This window comes from Uloborus diversus, chromosome 8, assembly GCF_026930045.1.
Source record: "Uloborus diversus isolate 005 chromosome 8, Udiv.v.3.1, whole genome shotgun sequence".
NCBI classification, from domain to species: domain Eukaryota; kingdom Metazoa; phylum Arthropoda; class Arachnida; order Araneae; family Uloboridae; genus Uloborus; species Uloborus diversus.
This window is the reverse complement of record NC_072738.1, coordinates 76,876,079-76,898,384: the sequence shown is the minus strand read 5'-3', so window position 1 is coordinate 76,898,384 and position 22,306 is coordinate 76,876,079. Positions and strand designations below refer to the sequence as shown.

Here is a 22,306-nt window from a genome sequence, read left to right as displayed (position 1 = left end):
ATGATACGCGAACGAAACAAGATATTAGTAAATATGAAAGGGAGTACATATTCTTAATAAAATGCTTTAAAATAGCTGTAAATAAGTTTTAGACCCTTCGAATCACCGTTTTTTAGTTACTGGGAGTAAGCAGAAAAGTTATCTAACTTTAAAAGCTCTAAAAAATTAATTAATCCCTCAAATTAGATAATACTAGTCGACCCGTGCAGAACTCCGCACTGTGCTTCGAATCGTTTCATACGGCATTTCGCTCTTTAAAAATTTCAAAGAAAGAACATTATGAAGAAGAACCGAAAAAAAGTAAGCGCAGAAGAGAAGACATGTAATTTAAAGACATCAGTAACAAAACCTCGTTAAATACAACGTTGTGATAATTTGATCATCGCTCACCTTTTGGTCGTACATATTTTCAATGCAAACATAAATATCATTAAAAGTGGCTGAGTAGTGACTCGCGAAAAAGCAATAATTGTGCATGTGAAAAAAACAGGTTGTGGCAAATACAGTGCTGCCCATGTGATCATCTGACAGGAAAAAAAGAAACATTAAAGAGATATTTATTGGCACGGATTCAAATTGGAGCCATTCTGATTAACAGCCCGACACCCCAAAAAACCTAGCAATTGCGCCTTCCTTTTCGAACGCTATTCATTGAAGGAATGCGTAGTAAAAAACAGCGAAAAAGCTTTTTGCCAGAAAAAATAATAACACTAAGATCATGCTTCTATATTTTGTCATTAACCAGCATGATACGATTTAAAATTATTCGTAATGCATGGAATTTGATTAAAGAATGACGAATATCTCACGTATCGATTGAAATAAACATTCTAGATAAGAAATAAATTAGATTGAAAATAAGTGTTTTTATCTTTGAATATTGAACTATTTCACATAGAAGGTAGCTTTAACCGTTACGACTTAAATGCCCGCACATGTTTCTCCTTTGTTCGAACACTTATAATTCAAAACCAATACCAGTTCAACTGAGTCCGTTTTTTAAGTGTAATTTTTCGAACGTAGACAAAATGTTTTTTTTTTCAGCAGAAAGCAGAGGAGTAGAAAATGATTTCTTGCTAGTGAAGTTGATAATAATTTTAATGCTTTATATCGTATTCGCGCGAATAAAAAATTAAAGGTTTACTGGGTGAAACTCGTAGTTTTAATTTGGCGTAGTATTTTTTTTTTTTTCATTTGTACAAAAGGTTGAAAACTGCAATTAGAAACATCTACATTTCAGCATACAATGAAAATGTTTTTCTGCACAAAAAGGATTTCCTTTAGGTAAATCTAATACTTTTTTATGCTTACATTATGCTGAGCGATCTGGATGTAGTCAAAGCTTAAAATAAAGGAAGAACACCCTTCGATTAACAGTCAACTTATCCGAATGATAACTGTAGCCTGCATAAAGGAGTCGCAACACCAAGTAGCATTCCCACTGCATTTATTTTATTACGTGTGTATGTTATGAGTACAGGTAATGCGTAATACTAATATAAATTTGATATTATGTCGGACAGCCCAAGCTTGCCCGAAGTTCAGATAGTTGATAGCCGAACGCTCTACCGAAAAAATCTTATCAATTTAACCGAACAACTAAGTCCAGCGCTTTTAAGCTTTATTAAAATATAAACACACACACAGGCTATTTTTTTTTTTTTTTTTTGCCGAAAGCGACGTAAAAAATTGGAAAACTGCATTAGAACTTTGCTTAAAAAAATGCATAAGAACTACAGACTGCATCAAGGATTTAAAACAGCAAGGAGCGTTTTCGAAAACTTGATTTTTCGACCGTAAGTCTATTTTTTGTCGTTAGCCAGCCTGATAAGTTTTAAAATGAGAGGGGAATAATATATAAGATAAGATATTGAAGAGAAATGTTTTTATTTTTGACAATTTTTACAATTTGTTACCGCAGGCTGCTTGAACCGTTATAACTTAGATGGCAGCACGTGTTCATCATTTAACAGCACGGTTAAAATACAAAAAAAATTGAACTATGCTTTTTTTTAAGCGTAGCTTTTCGAATGTAGTAAAAATGTGATAAGCTATTTTTTTTTTTTTTTTTTGCAAAAAAAAAGAAAAAAAGAAAAAATATATATTTTATCCTTCAAATTGAGGTAGTGATTTTTTTACTTGTACAAAGAGTCAAAAAGTCATTAGATGAATATATATTTCAATATACGATTTATTATTTTTTTCTGAACAAAAAACAATTCTATTGTAGTCTGAAATCTTAAACCTGTTACTTATATTTTCACTTACATTATGCTTTAATTTTCTTACCAGAGCCAAAGCTTTAATAAAAAAAACTGTACAATTCAGAAGTACTTTAGCACAAAACCACATCAGTTTTCTTAACAGCAAAGTGCGTTTCCTACTCATTTATTCTATTCCCTCAGATTTGTTATTCACTTAATTAAGTGTGCATGTAATACACGATATTTCTCTAATTTATTTGATGCAGATTGTCCGGTCGTGGGCCCGAACGCGCATTCTCCTAGTTACGAGGGGAACGCTCTGCCGATCAAGCTATTCAGCTCTGTCGGTTATAGTGCAAGTTAAAGTTATAAGTTTAACCGAAAATCTCATTCTGGTTCTTTAAAACAGGTTTTTCAGCTGAAAAAAACAATTTTTTGACCGTGGGTCTATTTTTCATCAGTAGCCAGCATCACAAGCTTTAAAATAAGGTGTAAATCAAAGAAATCGATCAAGAATTGAGGAAAATCTGGCGTAGAAACCAAAAACAGGCTACAGAAATAATATATAAGGATTGATAAAAAATATAATAAAGAAATCAGTCTACATACATACGAGTATGAATCTTCACTACACCTGGATTTTTACTTTATAAAGACATCAAGTCATTTATGTTTCAAAATATATTATTCATCCCATTTTGAGTTATGTGGTTGATTCAGTATTGCATTGCATATGTTAAAAAAAAAAAATTAGAATAACTTCGAAGGCATTCTAGACATCAACGGAAACGCAAGTATACTTACAAAGCACACTAAGTTCGACGTAGGATATCATTGGTCCCGGTAAGGCTCTATGTACTGCCTCACAACTATAGAGGGCGCCGTTGTCGTCTGGTGTGGGTGTGAGAGTGATTGTGCTGATGGCGTTTTCACGATGGTCATCCACCCTTTCTGTATTGTATACAACATTATCTAAAACACAAAGTCAATCATTGACAGAAATTTTATATATATATATATATATATATATATATATATATATATATATATATATATATATATATATAAAGATATATATATATACAGTTAGCTCTCTGTTTAACGACGACTTTTCACGGTCCCAGATGGTCCACTACAGTGTTAAAAGCATTCTATTTAAAGACGCTTTCTAGTTAAGGACGATTTTTTGTGGTCCCTTGAAAGTCGTTAAACAGAAAGTCAACTGTATATGTATATATAAATATATATACATATATATATATATATATATATATATATATATATATATATATATATATATATATATATATATCGATATATATCCAAAAAATTAGAAGCATAATTGTTAAGAACATGGTGTTTTATAGAAAATGATGAAGAAATGGAATTTAGAATATGATTTTTTTGTTCCAAATGTTAAAAGGAACACTCATCGATGTTATACATTTTATGAATAATGCGCGCAATAAAAAAAAAAAAAAAATGCGCTATCGTCAAGCAAAGTTTGAAATCAAGGTTTGACTGATATTTCCTGCCTCTGAATCTGCATCAATCTACGTATTTTATGTTACGTTCTAGAATCTTGCCCTCTTTTACATTTATTCTTGCTTTTCCACTATTGATCCAAACCTCAATTTACTCCAATTTATGCTAGCACAAAATCCTCCAACAAAACACATGCAGCTAAAATCTTTTCCTTAAAACAGTTTGCCCGCCTTTCCTCTTAGAAAAATAAAAATTGCCTAAAAAGGATGTGGAAAATAAATGCAACAAGTTTCTGTGAGACGGGAAATAGCCAACAACGGCGATTTTTCCATTAGTAGAAGGCTTTACGAAAACGAAGTCAAATCCTCTTACTTCTACTTTACACTAAAAATAGAATTTTTTAGAAAACCCTTGTATTTGCGTTTCTCTGGATATAAAAGGTGTAAAGAACGCTTGATCGTGCTCAACAGAACTTACAGATGTTTTCTAGGAAAACTGTATTTGAAGAAGAAGAAGAAAAGTATTATCTAAGAAACTCTGATAAAATATTAATTTAATAATAGTATTAATAAATGAAAGTTATTATTGTATTACTTATTCTGTTATTTTTCCCATTTTAAGTCTTTGATTAAGTGAACTATTGGACTTAAATAATGCTAGATGTACAAGTTGCAAGAATTAGTGTGTCAGCAATAATGCAAGTATATTTGATTATTTCGTCAAAAATAAAAAAAATCGTTAAAAACAAGTTGCGAATAGTAGTTAACAAGTAGTCAGTTGTGTGCAACCCCTTTTGATTTTTATTTTGGTTAAATGGGGGATGATTGCGAATTTTTTTTCATACCGAAATATTTATTTTTTTTACAGCACTTAGAGAAAATACTCCGAAGGGTGGCTTCTTTATCATTTACCTGACTTCGTAGTGAAGAAAAAAATTCAGGTAAAGTTTCATCAAACAATTTGTTAAAGGATGTCTGGGCAGTTTTAAAAGAAAAGACATAGTTTTAATCTGTGCCAAAATGTTTTTTTTTATTGCAAGTAGGATAACATTTAAAGGGAAATAGATTGTTTACTTATTGTTCAAGATTATAACTTATAAGTATGCACGAATACATATAGCATAGACCCGATAATGCCTTGTTAAAAACAGATGATAACTCCTTTTTTAGTTATACCTGGTATTACTTATGCCTCATTATTATACCTATTTAAGCATCTAGTATTTTGAGAGATATAATAAAAACCAAGTAAGCAATATAACGACGCCCCTCCAATTACGTTAACCTCAAAAAATTGTTCTACAGGCAGAGGCGACAAGATTGTGAAATATTAAGACCATCGTTTCAACAAAAACACTTATTTATTTTTGTTTTTTGATTCAACAGACACATGTTGCTTAGTTAGGATTCCGTATAGGGTGTCTTCGGAGACAAGAACACGCCAAAAGGCATTTTCCCACGATCCGTTTACCAGTGGAACATCTTCTTGAACCCGTTTATTTCCCACGGTATCCCATCGACAAAGAGTGAAAGCGAGCCTCAAGTAGCCGCTGACCTTGCCCAAGGACGCAATTGAAGAAGAAAGCACTCCAATAGGACAGACCCTGCCCAAGTAAAGAAGGCGAGGTTTAATTTTTCTCCAACTTAATACGTATTGAGTGATTGAGGATGATATGGTATGAATTAAGGACATTTTAACTGTGGTCCCGATAACCTTCTGGAGAACAGGTTGGTGTATTGCTTTCTGGACTCGTCTAGATTGGGGTAGTTAGTTAGGTTGTTCACGTAGCTATGAAAGACGTTACGTGTTAGGTTTTTTGACGTAAAACAAGTTATTTGGAAATTGAAATATGGCAATGAGTGAAGACACGTGATGCAGTCGTTAGCAAAACATGAATTACTGTTTTTCTCGGTTAAAAGAAAAAAGTCTGTATTGGAAGAAACTGAGAAATATACAGATTAATTGATAGTATTTGCAGCACGTAAACTTCGGGAAGACGTTATCTTTGTTTATGCTAAGTTATGATCTGCCAGTTCAACCACGATAAAAAAAAACTGCTTTGGGTTAGCCTCTTTGGAATTGGTTCTGACCTTAGACAAGGAATTAGTAAATGGAGGGAGCTAGTTCAATCATTGGCTTGGCAAAAGCTGAGGCGAAAATCCCAAGTGACGAGACTCAACAACAACGTATGGTTGACACATTTTGAGAAAGAATAGTGAAAGAAACCTAACTTCTTATAATGCTTCACATTAAAATCTATCACGTGTGACTTAGAGTCTTTTCTTCAAGAATGAAAATCTTCACTCCCTCTATGGTATCTCATCTTAATGCTTCTGACACACGATTTTGCGAACCCCCCCCCCCCAGTAGGGTTTGTTTTGAGCTTTGACCTTCTCAGTAATGTTGTGAAGTAACTTAATTTTGAACAAGTCCTGAAGGTTTTTTGAAACTTATAAAGCTCATCCTAAAAGTTGTTGCTTGGATGCAGATGATGTCGACCGGTTTAAATAATTTGCAACTGTTTCATTAATTATTTTTATGTTCCGAAAATCTCCAAGTGTTACAAGATAAAGTGTGGAAATGGAAATGTTTCCCCATCAAAGACACTCACGTATCTGTTTAGTTCTTTACGAATGTTTCTGCAAAAATATATTATCTTTTTAAGTTCATTCAACCATGCAAAAGCCATCATTTTCTCAAATCAAAGATGCCAAAGGAGTTTAAAATTATCTAAGGCACTCTAAATATCCAACTATTATTTAAGATACTTACCAGGCCTGAGCTCAATATTTTTCCTGTGCCACCGAATTCCAGCCGCTGGTTTCCCGCCTGCGACGATGCACTTCAAAGTGAGACTTTCTCCTTCCAAAACTTCTACCGTGCTACTGTTCGGATGTTGTGAAATAACGATTGAAGATGGAGGTACTGCAAAGGAATACATAAATAAATGCTGGAATAATTTTTATGGATGTTCATACAAATTAAAGCATGTACAACACAGAAAGCAAAATATAAAAATACTCGTTGGAGGCATAGTGGAATAATATCAGCCTGGTTTCATCAAGAAGTAATCTTTTCAAACATGGCGTTAGTTTTGAAAATGTAATATGAAAAACCTTGATTTTTTTTGGGTGTGTGTGTGTCCTATATAAAACAATTTCCTTATGAAAAAAAATAATGCCGTAAGCAGGTAAACGGCAGTATCTGCAGAAATGAGTTTTCGAGATATTTGAAGAAACTCGTATTAGATTCCATACTAACAATAGGGAAGTGTTGGAATTAGGCGTCATTTTCGCGCCTTTTTACTGCCCTTTACCTGCGCAAGACAGTAGACACTATAAAGCATACAGTTCGTAAGCGGGAGAAAGCGCGGAAAAATGTACATGGTCAAAAAATTCGTTCGAAATATTAGTAAATTTTATATTGTAACGGATTCCGTGCGACTTCCACTTTCTTGAAATGAAGACACAGTTCTTGATAAAAACACAGGAAGTTTACTTACACTATGTACAGGAAAGATCGTCAACAACTGCTAAATTATTCATCAGCAATTAAGCAATTATCACACAACACCGTAAACTCAACGTTTAGACACGTATTTACTTCCAAATACGAAAACAACGCAGCGAAATGCCTCGCAATAAACAGAGCAAGTACGCTCTCAGTTCGAAATCTCAATCGAAACTCTCCTCTTTATCCAGCGTAACGGTTTATATACACACCGAAAAGAAATCTCTCAAATATTCCAAACGCTTCTCGAAAATAGTAGACCGTTATCAAATTTTATCAATGAACAAAAAAAGAAATAGGGGGTCGTATACTTTAGCCATATGTTAAGGGGTTGTATATTCATTACGGAAAATTATTTACAGGTTACGTTACTATAATAATTACTATTTACAGAATTTGTAACAATATAATCTAATTGATTCCTATACTGGATTCAATAAAAAATAAAGAAAACTCAGCAAAAGGTAAAAACAAATAATGTATTGTTTAATAATCAGTTGGTTCCAAAACACTAATTAAATTTGAGAAAAAATGTTTTTGGGTGCCTTATCAGATCTCAGTTAGCACATGAATCGATTAAACTTTGTAACAACGTTACTGACCATTTTTCACCGTTTGTAAAACGAAGTGTTCTACCTGGGACAGACTGCTGAATTTTTTTCTGAATCATTTTTAGCCAAAAATATTCTTTAAATCAGGGAATCCCGAAAAGACAAAGGCATCAAAACAATGAAATGTTGAAATATTTTGCTGTTCAACATGCATTATTGAAAAATAAATACAATAAGATAAAAATTAAAATGTACTTTTCAGATCTTATTACTCTTTCCCATTGTTGATACAGTGTTGATACAGCTTGGTAGTATAGAACAAGTTTGTTATACAAGACAGGATGAAACGTTAACGTCTCTATTGCTTCTTAGCCCTCTAAGCTGAAAAAAGGCGGAAGAATTCACCGCGCAGAAATTTCCTGATTTCCAAGGTCAACAATACATTTCAGAGCAATACTCCTGAGTATGAAGTGTTTTACAACCTCAAGCTCAATATACAAATAAATACATCTAACCAGAACACAACCAAAATATAGAAAAGCAACATTTTTTGAAGAAATAAGTTAATTTCCGAAATGTACAACGATCCTTTTGTCTAGAAAACGAGTAATCTATATGATATTCTACAGCACACAAATCGTTCAAAACAAAACTGTGCTAAACTGTGGAAACACTCACATGAAACATAAACAGAAGTTTATATGCATTCTCGAAGCATATATAAGATGCAAGCAATGAGTTCTTATGTAAATATGCAGTAAACTTGAACTAATACTAGTTCGCCCATTTTTTATTAAAAATAAACTAGTCGATCCGTGCGGAACTCCGCACTGTACTTCGAATCGTTTCATAAGGCATTTCGCTCTTTAAAAATTTCAAAGAAAGAATTTTAGGAAGAAAAACCGTAAAAAGTAAGCGCACAAGAGAAGGCATGAAATTTGAAGACATCAGTAACAAAACCTCGTTAAATACTATGTTGTGATAATTTGATCATCGCTCCCCTTTTGGTTGTACGTATTTTCAATGCAAATATAAATATCATTAAAAGTGTGGCTGAGTGACACGTGAAAAATCAGTAATTTTGCATGTGAAAAAACAGGTTGGGCAAAATACAGTCCTGCCCATGTGAGCATCTGACGGAAAAAAAAGAAACATTCAAGAGATATTTAGTGGCACGGATTCGAACTGGCGCCATTCTGATCAACAGTACGACGCTCCAACAAATCTAGCAACTGCGCCTTCCTTTTCGAATGCTAATCATTGAAGGAATGCGTAATAAAACACAGTAAAAAAAGCTTTTTGCCGAAAAAAATATAATAAGATCATGCGTCTATGTTTTGTCATTAGCCAGCATGATATGATTTAAAATTATTCGTAAAACATGGAATTAGATTAAAGAATGAGGAAGATCTCACGTAGCGATTGAAACAAACGTTCTAGAGAAGTAATAAATTCGATTGAAAAATTAAGTGTTTTTATTTTTGAATATTCAACAATTTCCCATAGCAGGCTTCTTTAACCTATACGGCTTAAATGCCCGCACTTGTTTTTCTTTTAATCGAACACTTAAAATTCAAAACCAAAACCAGTTGAACTGAGTCCGTTTTTTAAGTGTAATTTTTCGAACGTAGACAAAATGCTTTTTTTTTTTTCAGCCGAAAGCAGAGGAGTAGAAAATGATTTTTTACTAATGAAGTTGATAATAATTTTAATGTTTTCTATCGTATTCGAACAAATAATTAAAGATTTGGCGTAGTATTTTTTCATTTGTACAAATTTCAAACACTGCTATTACAAAAATCTACATTTCAGCATACAATGAAAATGGTTTTCTGCACAAAAAGGATTCCATTGAGGTATATCTACTTTTTTTTATGCTTACATTATGCTCAGTGATCTGAACGGATTCAAAGCTTTAAAAAAAGGGAAGAGCACCCTTCGATTAGCAGTCAACTTATCTGAATGATAACTGTAGCCTGCATAAAGGAGTGGAAACACCAAATAGCATTCCCACTGCATTTATTTTATTACGTGTGTTATCTGTTATATGTTATGAGTACATGTAATGCGTAATATTAATGTAAACTTGCTATTATGTCGGACAGTCCGAACTGGCCCGAAGTTCAAACAGTTTATAGCCGAACGCTACCGACAAAAAAACCCACGGGTTAATTTTAATTTTTTTTTTCTTGCCGAGAAGTGTTTTTATTTTCGAAAATTTTTACAATTCGTTATCGCAGGCTGTGGGAACCGTTATGGCTTAGATGGCAGCACGTGTTCATCATTTAACAGCACGGTTAAAATTCAAAATAATTTGAACTAAGTTCTTTTTTAAGCGTAGCTTTTCAAATGTAATAAAATTGTAATACGCTATTTGTTTTTTTTTTTTTTTTTTGTTTTTTTTTTTGCAAAAAGAAGAAAAAAAATATATATTACCCTTTAAATTGAGGTAATAATTTTTTTATTTGTACAAAGAGTCAAACACTCATTAGAAGAATCTCTATTTCAACATACGATTTATTATAGTTAACTGAACAAAAAACAATTCATTGTAGTCTGAAATCTTAGACAACCTAATACTTATATTTTCGCTTACATTATGCTTTAATTTTCTTACCGGAGCCAAAGCTTTAAAAAAAAGAATAAAAACCTTACAAATGGGTACCAATTTAGCTCCGTGTTGCATGAAGTTTACCTAACAGCTAGGAGCGTTTCTATCTCATGTATTCCCTCATATTTGTTCTTCATGTAATGCGCGATCTTCTTCAAATTTTTTGATGCAGATTGTCCGGACGTCGGCCCGAACACGCATTCTCCTGGTTACCAGTCGAACGCTCTGCCGATCAAGCTATTCAGCTCTGTCGGTAACAGTGCAAGTTAAAGTTATAAATTTAACCGAAAACCTCATTCAGATTCTTTAAAACAGGTTTTTTTGCCCGAAAAAACAATTTTTTGACCGTGGGTCTATTTTTCGTCAGTAGCCTGCACGATAAGCTTTAAAATAAGGTGTAAAACAAAGAAATCCATCAAGAATTGAGGAAAATCTTGCGTAGAAACCAAAAACAGGCTGCAGAAATAATATATAAGGATTACCGGATCCAAAGCTTTAAAAAACAAAAACCTTACAATTGAGTATCAATTTGGCTCCGTGTTGCATCAAGTTTACCTAACAGCTAGGAGTGTTTCTATCTCATGTATTCCCTCATATTTCTTATTCATTGTTCATGTAATGCGCGATCTTTTTCAATTTTTTTGATGCAGATTGTCCGGACGTTGGCCCGAACACGCATTCTCCTGGTTACCAATCGAACGCTCTGCCGATCAAACTATTCAGCTCTGTCGTTAACAGTGCAAGTTAAAGTTATAAATTTAACCGAAAACCTCATTCTGGTTCTTTAAAACAGGTTTTTTTTTTGCCGAAAAAACAATTTTTAGACCATGGGTCTATTTTTCGTCAGTAGTCTGCACGATAAGCTTTAAAATAAGGAGTAAAACAAAGAAATCGATCAAGAATTGAGGAAAATCTCGCGTAGAAACCAAAAACAGGCTACAGAAATAATATATAAGGATATTGAAGAAACATTTTTTTATTCTTGAAAGTTTTTACAATTTGTTACCGCAGGCTGCTTGAACCGTTATGACTTAGATGGCAGCACGTGTTTATCATTTAACAGCACGGTTAAAATACAAAATAAATTGAACTATGCTCTTTTTTAAGCGTAGCTTTTCGAATGTAGTAAAAATGTGATAAGTTTTTTTTTTTTTTGCAAAAAGAAGAAAAAATATATATTTTACCCTTCAAATTGAGGTAGTAATTTTTTTTATTTGTACAAAGAGTCAAAAACTCATTAGAAGAATATATATTTCAATGTACGATTTATTTTTTTTTGAACAAAAAACCGGTTTTTGGAGTCTGAAATCTTAAACCTGTTACTTATATTTTCGCTTACATTATGCTTTAATTTTCTTACCATAGCCAAAGCTTAAAAAGAAAAAAAAAAAAAAACGTACAATTCCGAAGTAATTTAGCACAAAGTCGCTTCAAGTTTTCATATCAGCAAGGATCGTTTCCTTCTCATTTACTCTATTCCTTCATAGTGGTTATTCACTTAATTAAGTGTTCATGTAATGTGCGATATTTCTCTAATTTTTTGTTGCAGATTGTCCGGACGTGGGCCCGAACACGTAATCTCCTGGTTACGAAGAGAACGCTCTGCCGATCAAGCTATTCAGCTCGGTCGGTCATAGCGCAAATTAAAGTTATAAGTTTAACCGAAAACCTCATTCTGGTTCTTTAAAACAGGTTTTTTTGTCGGAAAAACAATTTTTAGACCATGGGTCTATTTTTCGTCAGTAGTCTGCACGATAAGCTTTAAAATAAGGTGTAAAACAAAGAAATCGATCAAGAATTCAAGAGGAAAATCTCGCGTAGAAACCAAAAACAGGCTACAGAAATAATATATAAGGATATTGAAGAAACATTTTTTTATTCTTGAAAGTTTTTACAATTTGTTACCGCAGGCTGCTTGAACCGTTATGACTTAGATGGCAGCACGTATTTATCATTTAACAGCACGGTTAAAATACAAATAAAATCGAACTATGCTCTTTTTTAAGCGTAACTTTTCGAATGTAGTAAAAATGTGATAAGCTATTTGTTTTTTTTTTTTTTTTTTTTTTTTTTTTTTTTTTTTTTTTTTTTTTTTTTTTGCAAAAAGAAGAAAAAATATATATTTTACCCTTCAAATTGAGGTAGTAATTTTTTTATTTGTACAAAGAGTCAAAAACTCATTTGAAGAACATATATTTCAATATACGATTTATTTATTTATTTATTTATTTATTTATTTATTTTTGAACAAAAAAACGGTTTTTGGAGTCTGAAATCTTAAACCTGTTACTTATATTTTCGCTTACATTATGCTTTAATTTTCTTACCAGAGCCAAAGCTTAAAAAGCAAAAAAAAAAAAAAAAAACCTACAATTCCGAAGTAATTTAGCACAAAGTCGCTTCAAGTTTTCATATCAGCAAGGAGCGTTTCCTTCTCATTTACTCTATTCCTTCATAGTGGTTATTCTCTTAATTAAGTGTTCATGTAATGTGCGATATTTCTCTAATTTTTTGTTGCAGATTGTCCGGACGTGGGCCCGAACACGTAATCTCCTGGTTACGAAAAGAACGCTCTGCCGATCAAGCTATTCAGCTCGGTCGGTCATAGCGCAAATTAAAGTTATAAGTTTAACCAAAAACCTCATTCTGGTTCTTTAAAACAGGTTTTTCGGCTGAAAAAAACAATTTTTAGACCGTGGGTCTATTTTTCGTCAGTAGCCAGCACCATAAGCTTTAAAATAAGGCGTAAATCAAAGAAATCGATCAAGAATTTAGGAAAATCTGGCGTAGAAACCAAAAACAGGCTACAGAAATAATATATAAGGATAAATTCGAAAAAATAAGTGTTTGATAATTTAACTGCAATTGAATGAAAATATTAAACGTGTAAAATAAGGCATAGCTATAATATGAAAACAAAATCAAACCTTCATAGATTTAATAAATGAATAAAATGATGATTTACAGAAAAAAAATGACATTTGCTTTTATAAGCCACACTTTAATTTCGATAATTTTTCATTTTATTTAAAAATACCTTGTTCTTTCATGATGAATTTGCAATAAAGTTAATTCTAAAAATATAATTTCAATTAAAAAAACTGTGATAAAGTGAAACAACTGTATAGTAAACACAGTTTATAGTAAGAAACTTAGTTAAAGATGTTTGAATGAGATTTTAAACATTACTTACATAAGACTGTCAGCACAACGTCTGCACGTATTGCCTTATTTTCACCAGCTGGTCCAACCTAAAAGGAAAAAAAAATAACGCTTATTCATTTAGAATGTAGAGTTCTCTTACTGTTTTACATTCCCTAAAAATTTTTAAACATGGTTGTAAACACGATACATCAGTAACATTTCGTTCACGCATTTGCGCACCATTTTGAAAAATGTAATTTTTCTTGCATTTCTGTGATGTTAGTGTTTCCAAACTTAAGGGTTTGCAGCAACAAAGAATTAACTCCATTTTTTTTATTGTTGGGAAATCTGGAGCAAACTCTATGTTGTCTCAAGGGAATGAAGCAGCTAACTCATTCTAGTGAATAACTTGGGAACTATCAACCGGAGATAACTCCTTGTTGAACCAAACGAACTTGAGAACTGTCAACTGGAGATAAGTCCCTGTTGAACCAAACGACCAAAAAATGGAGTTAACTCTTTGTAGCTGCAATCCCTTCAATTATTGGTGCGTAATTATGGCTTTGAGAATGCCATAAATTAAAAAAAAAATATGTAGGTAATGTAAAGTTGACAAAAATTTTCAAAACAAATATTTTTGTTATTGTCTCAGACTTGAGAGCTCCAAGTCTCATTTTCGAAACTAGTGAACTTATGGCAGAAGAGAGAAGCTCCTGAGAGAATGAGTCCCCCAAATGAGGAGAAGTTGGTCCCAAGACTTTGGTCTTGATAGAAGGCTGCACCTCCTTCACAATTACGGCTTAGTTTCATAGGAGACGCAGAATTTATTCAGGAACTTTGTCACCATGATTACTGCTAGCGACCGAACACGCTGAATTTCGGACCCGCTGATTAAACAATCACGTATTCCCATGTACTCAATTAGTGTTTCGCGGCTTCAAACACACAACTCTTTGAATCGAGTCAAGCGCTACATCCACGCCTTCGGCAAATAAATAAATAAATAAATAATATGAATGATAATAGAACAAAAATAAAATTAAATAATAAATAATATATATATATTTTTAAAAACTGGGCACTTTTCATAATGCACTGAAAAGGAAAAATGACTTTTATGGGTCAGAAAGGACAGTATTTAAATTCTCCTGTAGCTTTCAATTATTCCAAGAAATTGACTCCACAAACGAGGAAAAGTGTGGCTACAGGCAGGTAGAGAATTTTTTATAATTTTCTAACTTTCTGTCATAAATTTAAGTGTTGAAACATGCATATTTTCCTGGGAAAGTTTGGTTTGAAACGACTTGATCCGCACTTTTTCTCGTTTGTGGAGTAATTTCTTGGAATTATTGAAAACTACAGGAAAACTTAAATATTGTCCTTTCTGACCCAGAAAATTTGTTTTGTTCTTTTGAGTGCATTATAAAAAGTGCGTAGTTTTTTTTTTTTTTTAATCTGTTATTTATTAATTTTAGTGCAAATTTTCCTACTTCAAAAAAGGAATAATGTTACCATCACGAAATTTTACCTTTTTTTCCCCCCCTATAAATCCTTCATATTAAAAGGAAAAAAAAACTATGTACGTGTCTAAAACTTTAAGTATTTGGCACTAAAAATTAATCCTCGTTCCCCTCTAGGATTTGTTTGTGTGCTACTTTAATTAGAACCATTTAAGTATTAAAGGTTTGAGAAACTAATTCATATTTCACAATATACAAGTTATATGCAATAAAGATCCTAATATGTCTTTACTTATCCTCGTAATCGATTATTGGCATAAATGATGTTAAAAATCTTAAGAAAGTAATGATAGTGGATAAATTTCATGCTTGCTCCAGAGAAGCTTTGATTCAAAATTTCTATTATGATTACTATTAATATTGCTGTTGTAAGGCAACAAAATTTGTAACAATGGATTTTATATTTAAACATTCAATGTGGAAACTACATGAAATTTGTTGCCATCTAACCGAAATAATAATTTTATTTTAGAATTGAATTTTTTAGCGTTAAGTTGTACCTTAAGATTAAACAACTCATTTAGTGAAATCCCGAATTCTCTCAGTAGACTAGTTGCTGAGATATAAGTAAAGGCTGGGCTCAGATTTTTCCGTGACATTGATGCCAAATATAACAAAAGTGCTTGATAAATTAATTTAAAAAAAAAAGACATCAAACAAAGAGTATACATGCTCCTGTTAATTTCGAGAAATTTATTTCGGCAGAGGAGAAAAGTAATTAACTCATTTAGTTTGTTAGACATCTATAATCATGGACATTACAAACGTCTTACTACTTAATTCAGAAAATAGTAGACATATTGAAGATCTCTTTATTTTTCAAGTAACGATGTGACATCATTACGCAAGTGTTACGTCATTATGAGAGACATTTGCTTTTCAATTATATAGACTCGTTAACCAAAGAGATCAATGTAATCGTTTTACTCTAAATCAAACATATGTTAAGCACTTTTATTTTGCTAGGCCTGATTGTAGCAGAAACATCTGAGGCCTGCTTTTGCTTATATCTCAGCAACTAGACCACTTAGAGACTTCGGGATTTCATTAAATGATTTGCTTAATCTTAAGGTACAACTTTTCGTTGCAAAATTAAAATTCTAAAATAAAATAAATATTTTAGTTAGGATGGAAAACAGCAAATTGCATGTAATTTCCCCATTAAATGTTTAAATATAAAGCCCATTATTACAAATTTTGTTGGTACAGTAATGTGACCTGGGAACAGTAATGTGAATAGTAATCATAATGGAAATTTTGAATCAAGGCTTCTCTGGAGCAAGCATGAAAGGCTCTCATTTATGAAAATAATCGATAACGGGGCTAAGTAAAGAGATATATTAGGATCTTTACCACGAGTAACTTGTATGTTTTGAAACATAAATTAGTTTGGGAAATCTTTAATATTTAAATGGTTTTAATTAAATTAGCACACAAATGAATCCTAGAGAGAAACAAGGATTTATTTTTAGTGACAACTGCTTAAAGTTTTAGACACGTGCATTTTTTTTTTTTTTCTTTTAGTACGGAGCATTTATGTGAAAAAATAAGATGAAGTTTCGTGATGGTAACATTATTCTATTTCTGAAATACATTTACACTAAAAAGAATAAAATAGCTAAAAAGAATAAAATAATAGGATAACAAACATTATTTTATTTCTGAAATACATTTACACTAAAAAGAATAAATACTAAGCACTTTTCATAATGCACTCAAAAAGGCAAAATAACTTTCTTGAATCAGAAAGGACATTTTAAGTATTCCTGTAGTTTTCAATTCTTCCAAGAAAATGACTCCGCTAACAAAGAAAAGTGCGACTACAGTCATTTCAAAAGAAACTTTCCAAGGAAAATGTACATGTTTCAACACTCAAATTCATGATTGAAAGCTAGATAATGATAAGTGAAATTTTCTATGTGACTAAAACAGCACTTTTCTTCGCTTGCAGAGTCATTTTCTTGGAATAATTGAAAAATGTCCTTAAAATGTCCTTTTTGACTCAAAAAAGTTATTTTGTACTTTTCAGTGCCTAACGAAAAGTGCTTATTATTTTATTTTATTTTAATTCTGTTATTATATTAATCTGCTCACAGCGGTTTCTCTTGACGCATTTTCATCAATACTGGCAGCGTCGCCCGGCTTTGCACGATGCACCTCGAAAATAATGGTTATGTCTAGTGACGCGTGTTCAATAATCTTGCTTGAACAAAAAAAAAGAAAAAATTAAAATTAATTTGAATTTTGACATCTTGAATTCAAATTATGTTTTTCGCAATCACGAGTGTGTGTATGTAGGCGTGTGTGTTTGTGTGTGGGGGTATGTGTGTTTGTGTGTAGGGGGTATGTGTATGTGTGTAGGCATGTGTGTTTCTGTCTGTGTGCTAGCATAAATGTGTGGGTAGTTGTGTGTATGAATGTGTGTGTGGAAGGGTATGTGTATGTGTGTGTAGGCATATGTGTTTGTCTGTGTGCAGGCATGAATGTGTGGGTAGTTGTGTGTATGTTTTTGAGTGTGTGTATGTGTGTGTAGGTGTGTTTGTGTGTGTGTATGTGTGCGTGTGTGTATGTAGTTGTGTATGTATGCGCGTGTGTGTAGGACATGGACGCAACCATGAAAGCAGTAAGCAATCGTGATTGCTCAAAAAAAAAACAGCAAAATTTTGCAGCATATTGCGGAAAAATAACCGAAAAGTAAACATTTGAAATCCTCCGATTACAGGAAAAGCTTTCAAAACAAAATCATAAATTTAATTTCTTCATATTCGATAAATAAAAATGGCAATAGATCTTTGGTCTCGATGATTTTCTTCCCGCTACAAATTTTAATAAAAGCATTGTCACGGAAAGTTGAGATGAAGCACTGAATAATAATTTGAATGGAGGAAAGCCGTCGAAAAATAGGAATTTTATGTCGAAATCTCAGTTTCATAATTAATAGTTTTCAATTGATCACTCCAATCGGTGGATAATGTTAAATAGTCAAACATAAAGCCGGGGAAATTAGGAATCTATCGATACCTGGCTCGATGGTCAGTTCATTGGCGTTCGGGAGAAGTAACTTGGACATACATAGTTACATAGGTACTTCCGCTCAGTGTTTAATTGAATAAGATTGAGACTGAAATTTCACAATACATCCCAATTAAATTCAATTCGTCAATTTTTTGAAAAGGTATTTCAGTTTAAAAATAAATTAATCGTTACACACCTTTATAAGCTGGAGTACATTCAACAAAATTTAATAAGATAGTGTTAGTAATTAGTGTAAGATAAGTGCTAGTTTTTTTCCGAAAAGATGTAAATAATAAAGTGAAATAAATATTGAGTACAAAATTGTTGTTAGAAAAAGCGATTAAAAAAACACTAATGCATTTATTAAAACTAAAATTACATTAATTGTTTAATTTATTAGAGAGCACTGTGATTTCAATTACGCAATATTGTTCTATGGTAACATTATTAAATGGTAATATTAGCTCAAAACATGCGTAAAGTAAATAAATCATAACATAATTTTAATAATTAATTTGATGCCATGCATGGAGAAATAAAACTTGAAAGAGACATTTATTTATTAATACATTTCTAATTAAAAAAAAGAATCCCCTAAATTAATTTTGTTCCAATAATAAAAGGTTTTCTCTTTTCATTCAACTGTGAAATGAAAAAGGTCTGTTCATTTACTCGAGAAACTGTTTAATACTATGAAATAAGTAGTGATTATTTACAACCAATTTATCACAAAAATGAAAGCAATTAATTTCATTTTGCACTGTCATAATTCTAATGGTATTGTTATTCATGTATATTCAAAACCTTACTCAGACAAAATTACTTAAATAAATATAAAAATGCTTTAGTTAAGCAAATAACACTATTTTTGCAAATATTGATATTATGTAATTTATTTTCATATAACAATAGATAACGTGCAGACGTTATAATCAAATTATGTATTTAATTAAAATTCATTAGAATCAAAAGAACAATTCGTAACAAATATCCAATTATTCTAATTCTTGGATACTTATGGCTTATAGTTTGAACCATAAAGATTGAGAACTGCCACAACATTGAAATGATTATCTCTCACTTACATTAATAAAAATGTTTAGTTAAAAACGGGTTACATCACTGCAAAATGATTCTTTCTCACTTACAATTAAAAAAAAATGATTCTTTGAAAACTGATCGGAACACAGAAATAATTCCCTCGAAATAATTGAAAATGATGCAATTAAAATATTATTATTTATTGAAAAAATGGTTATAGAGCTATGGCGGTAATCCAAACTAGTACCTACAATAAAGTAGGTACGTACGTATAATCCATTTTAGGCTGCATGGAAACCATTGTTATTGTTTTTTTGAACAATCACGATTGCTTATTGGTCTCATTTGACAGTCCTTGACGTTGGGATTATTTTTCAGCTTGGACCAGCAGCACCACCGCCCACCGGCGCACAGTGGGGCAGCCTAATGTTAATTTTGGACATTGGGCGGAAAATTAAACCATTTAGTTTCGCATTTTTACTGTTGTATTGATAAACTAAGAACATATTCCCACTAATCTTACTAGTTTTTAACATTATTACCCGAAGATAATACCTTGAATTCGAAGAATTAACTAGCTACTTCGTTAGAAGACAATTTAGTAAACAGTAGATAACTTGTTTAAGAACTGTTCAAATTTAATAGAGTGATTTGCTGGGCTTTATGCACTCGTAATAAATAAGAAAAACACCCAAAAACGTTTCTTAGAAAATACGAAAATTTTGGAGATAATTTTCAAAGTATTTTGAATGTATTTTTGAATTACGAAAATCGCTAACAAACGCTAACAAAACTATTATATCCCAAGCATTGTAGAGAGTTTCAGCTTTCATAATCCGCTTTCAGTTTTTGCCTAAACTTGCCTATTCAAAAGATATTGAAAATTTAAGATAAGTAAATATTTTACTACGAGGACGACGAAACGAATACGAAATGAACGTTGCACGAAACGTATTATTTACGTTGGTTTTTTCACTTTAGTCAAGTAAACATGTTTACAGTTTTCAGTTTGTTTACTTTTTATTGCAAATTATTTCAATTAAATACTTCGAGGAATCAGTTTCATTGTGTCATTTGTAGACTGTGGGACAAAATCATATGAGATGCTAAGAAGCATGGTTTCGTTTGCTTATTTCGGGAACTACAAAAATTGGTACTATTTTGAGTTATAAGTGACAGCAGACGAAAAAGACACAATAATCTCCCAAAAATACTTCTCATAAATTGTATGTACACAATAACAAACACATCACAAAATGAGTAAAAATGAAAACAAGGAGCAGGCATATTTTGAAAAGATCAAAATATTATACATGTACATCAAGAAAAGTGTTTTTCTTCAAAAAGCAAACGTTTGTCTTTAATAAACATTTAATTTCTTTTATTACATTCTATATTAGGAGAACTTACAGCAAGCTATTTACTTTTTAGAGCATTAAAAGTTATTTACTTTTGATTTTAGTTCAGCAAGTTGTCTAAAAAACAAAAGTAAACACTTTTTAATTTAAATATCCATTTCATACTTCACCAGATTTATCCAAAATAAATTCTGAAGGAATTATCATGTCTAAAAATTTCATCTTTTATTCTGAAGTATCATCGTCAGAATCCTCGAGTTAAGCTATCCAATATCCGAAAGTAATCAATGACGCTTCGGATTTTTTTTCGTGTATGCCAAGTTGTAAAAAGTCATTAAAATATCGTCTGTTATTAAACAGCCATAAACGAAAAAAATAGAACATTGTGATAAAAAATGAATTTAACTTTAATTTTTAATCTATCGTCTGCTCATGCTTCATTTAATGATATTCTCTAAATAGGTCTTGGCATTAGTTAGAGTTGTTGTTTATGTTCTAAAGATTTCGCTTATCAATTATTGCTATTCGGAGATCTATAAATACGTTTTTTGTGCAGTCTGAAGTTTTGTACTTAACAATGTAATTCAACGATGACTCTAGTGTATACGAATTCTAGTGTACGCTCGCTTTGGTAAGCAAACTTGAATGATATCGGTGCTTGACCCTATAGACTTACTGATGAAAGATGAGTTTCGAAACCAACCGTGACCTTTTTAATTTTTTTTAAAGACAAATTCTATTCCTTTTACCGATTACGACCTGTCTCTGGAAAAATGGATTGACACTCTTGGTTCTGAGATTACAAATACGACAAAGACGAAATTAAGAGGCAAACCATAAGTATTTTCGATCGTATAGGGAATTGCATTCAAGGAAAACGTCCAGAATAGATAACAAGAGAGACGTTTTTAATAATTTATTAATCAATTCTGATCCTCTTATCTCAAATTTGAGTCCAAAAATTTGCAGTTTGCACCACGAAATGTCACAACAAGTGAAGAATTTGCTTGAAGATGATGGAATGGAAATTGGCTAAAATACTGTTACATATTTCTTTAAAAATTGTTTTCAAATGTTAATTAAATATTTTATTTTGCACTAATGACTTTGTATTTGATTATCTTTACATTTTAAATAACAAAATATTATCGCATTTTTAAGTAGAAATTGGTTTTACTGAAATGTCCAAGCTCTCCGTACACTTGCCCCACTGTGCGGCGCGGCGGCGGCACGGCTGCTCTGTTCCTGAGCACTGTCCCCCGGAATCCACTTCTGCTGGGTGGTGGCGTCCATGTCCTTCACAAGCATGCTCATACACACTCGCCAACGCGTGAGCGCCTTTATACACATACACAGGCCTACGTGCACACATTTAAGCCTGCACACACACACAACTATACACACATAAACACCCAGAAGGAGGGACATGCTTGGGGTGGGAGCCATTTCTAGAAACAATAACTCTAATGAGTAGGGTCTTGTCGCAACGAGTTGCGACAAGACCCTACTCATTAGAGTCCAATCACGTTATTATTAGAGTCAATACGTTAGAGTACCAATCACGAGTGATTGCGAAAAACATATTTTGAATTCAAAGATTCAGAATTCAAATTAGATATATTTTTTTTAATTTTAATGTTATTTTTTTAGTTAGAGCTCAAAATAGAGCTATATTGAATTGCGCATTATGAATGAGCTATTTGAAAATTCAAAGTAATTATAACAGGAAAAAAAAACTGTCCTGCAAATGCCAACGTTTCCCCATTGTTGGTAGGGAATCCAAACCCCGTATCATCAAATATCTCAAAAACTCCATTCTGTAGATACTGCGCTTCACCTTTCCATGGCAATACAAAGCAGAATTTCT

General features: G+C 32.1%; 1 protein-coding gene across 1 annotated transcript in view; it reads right to left on the bottom strand.

Moving 5' to 3' along the window:
* LOC129228432 (nephrin-like) overlaps positions 1-22,306 on the bottom strand; it is a 347,783-nt gene that overhangs the window by 51,008 nt on the left and 274,469 nt on the right. The window contains exons 4-6 of the mRNA XM_054863113.1: positions 13,555-13,612; positions 6,462-6,614; positions 3,009-3,176 (exon numbers count right to left, since the gene is read on the bottom strand). Coding sequence (XP_054719088.1) covers positions 3,009-3,176; positions 6,462-6,614; positions 13,555-13,612 — 379 coding nt within the window. The remainder of the gene's footprint in view (positions 1-3,008; positions 3,177-6,461; positions 6,615-13,554; positions 13,613-22,306) is intronic.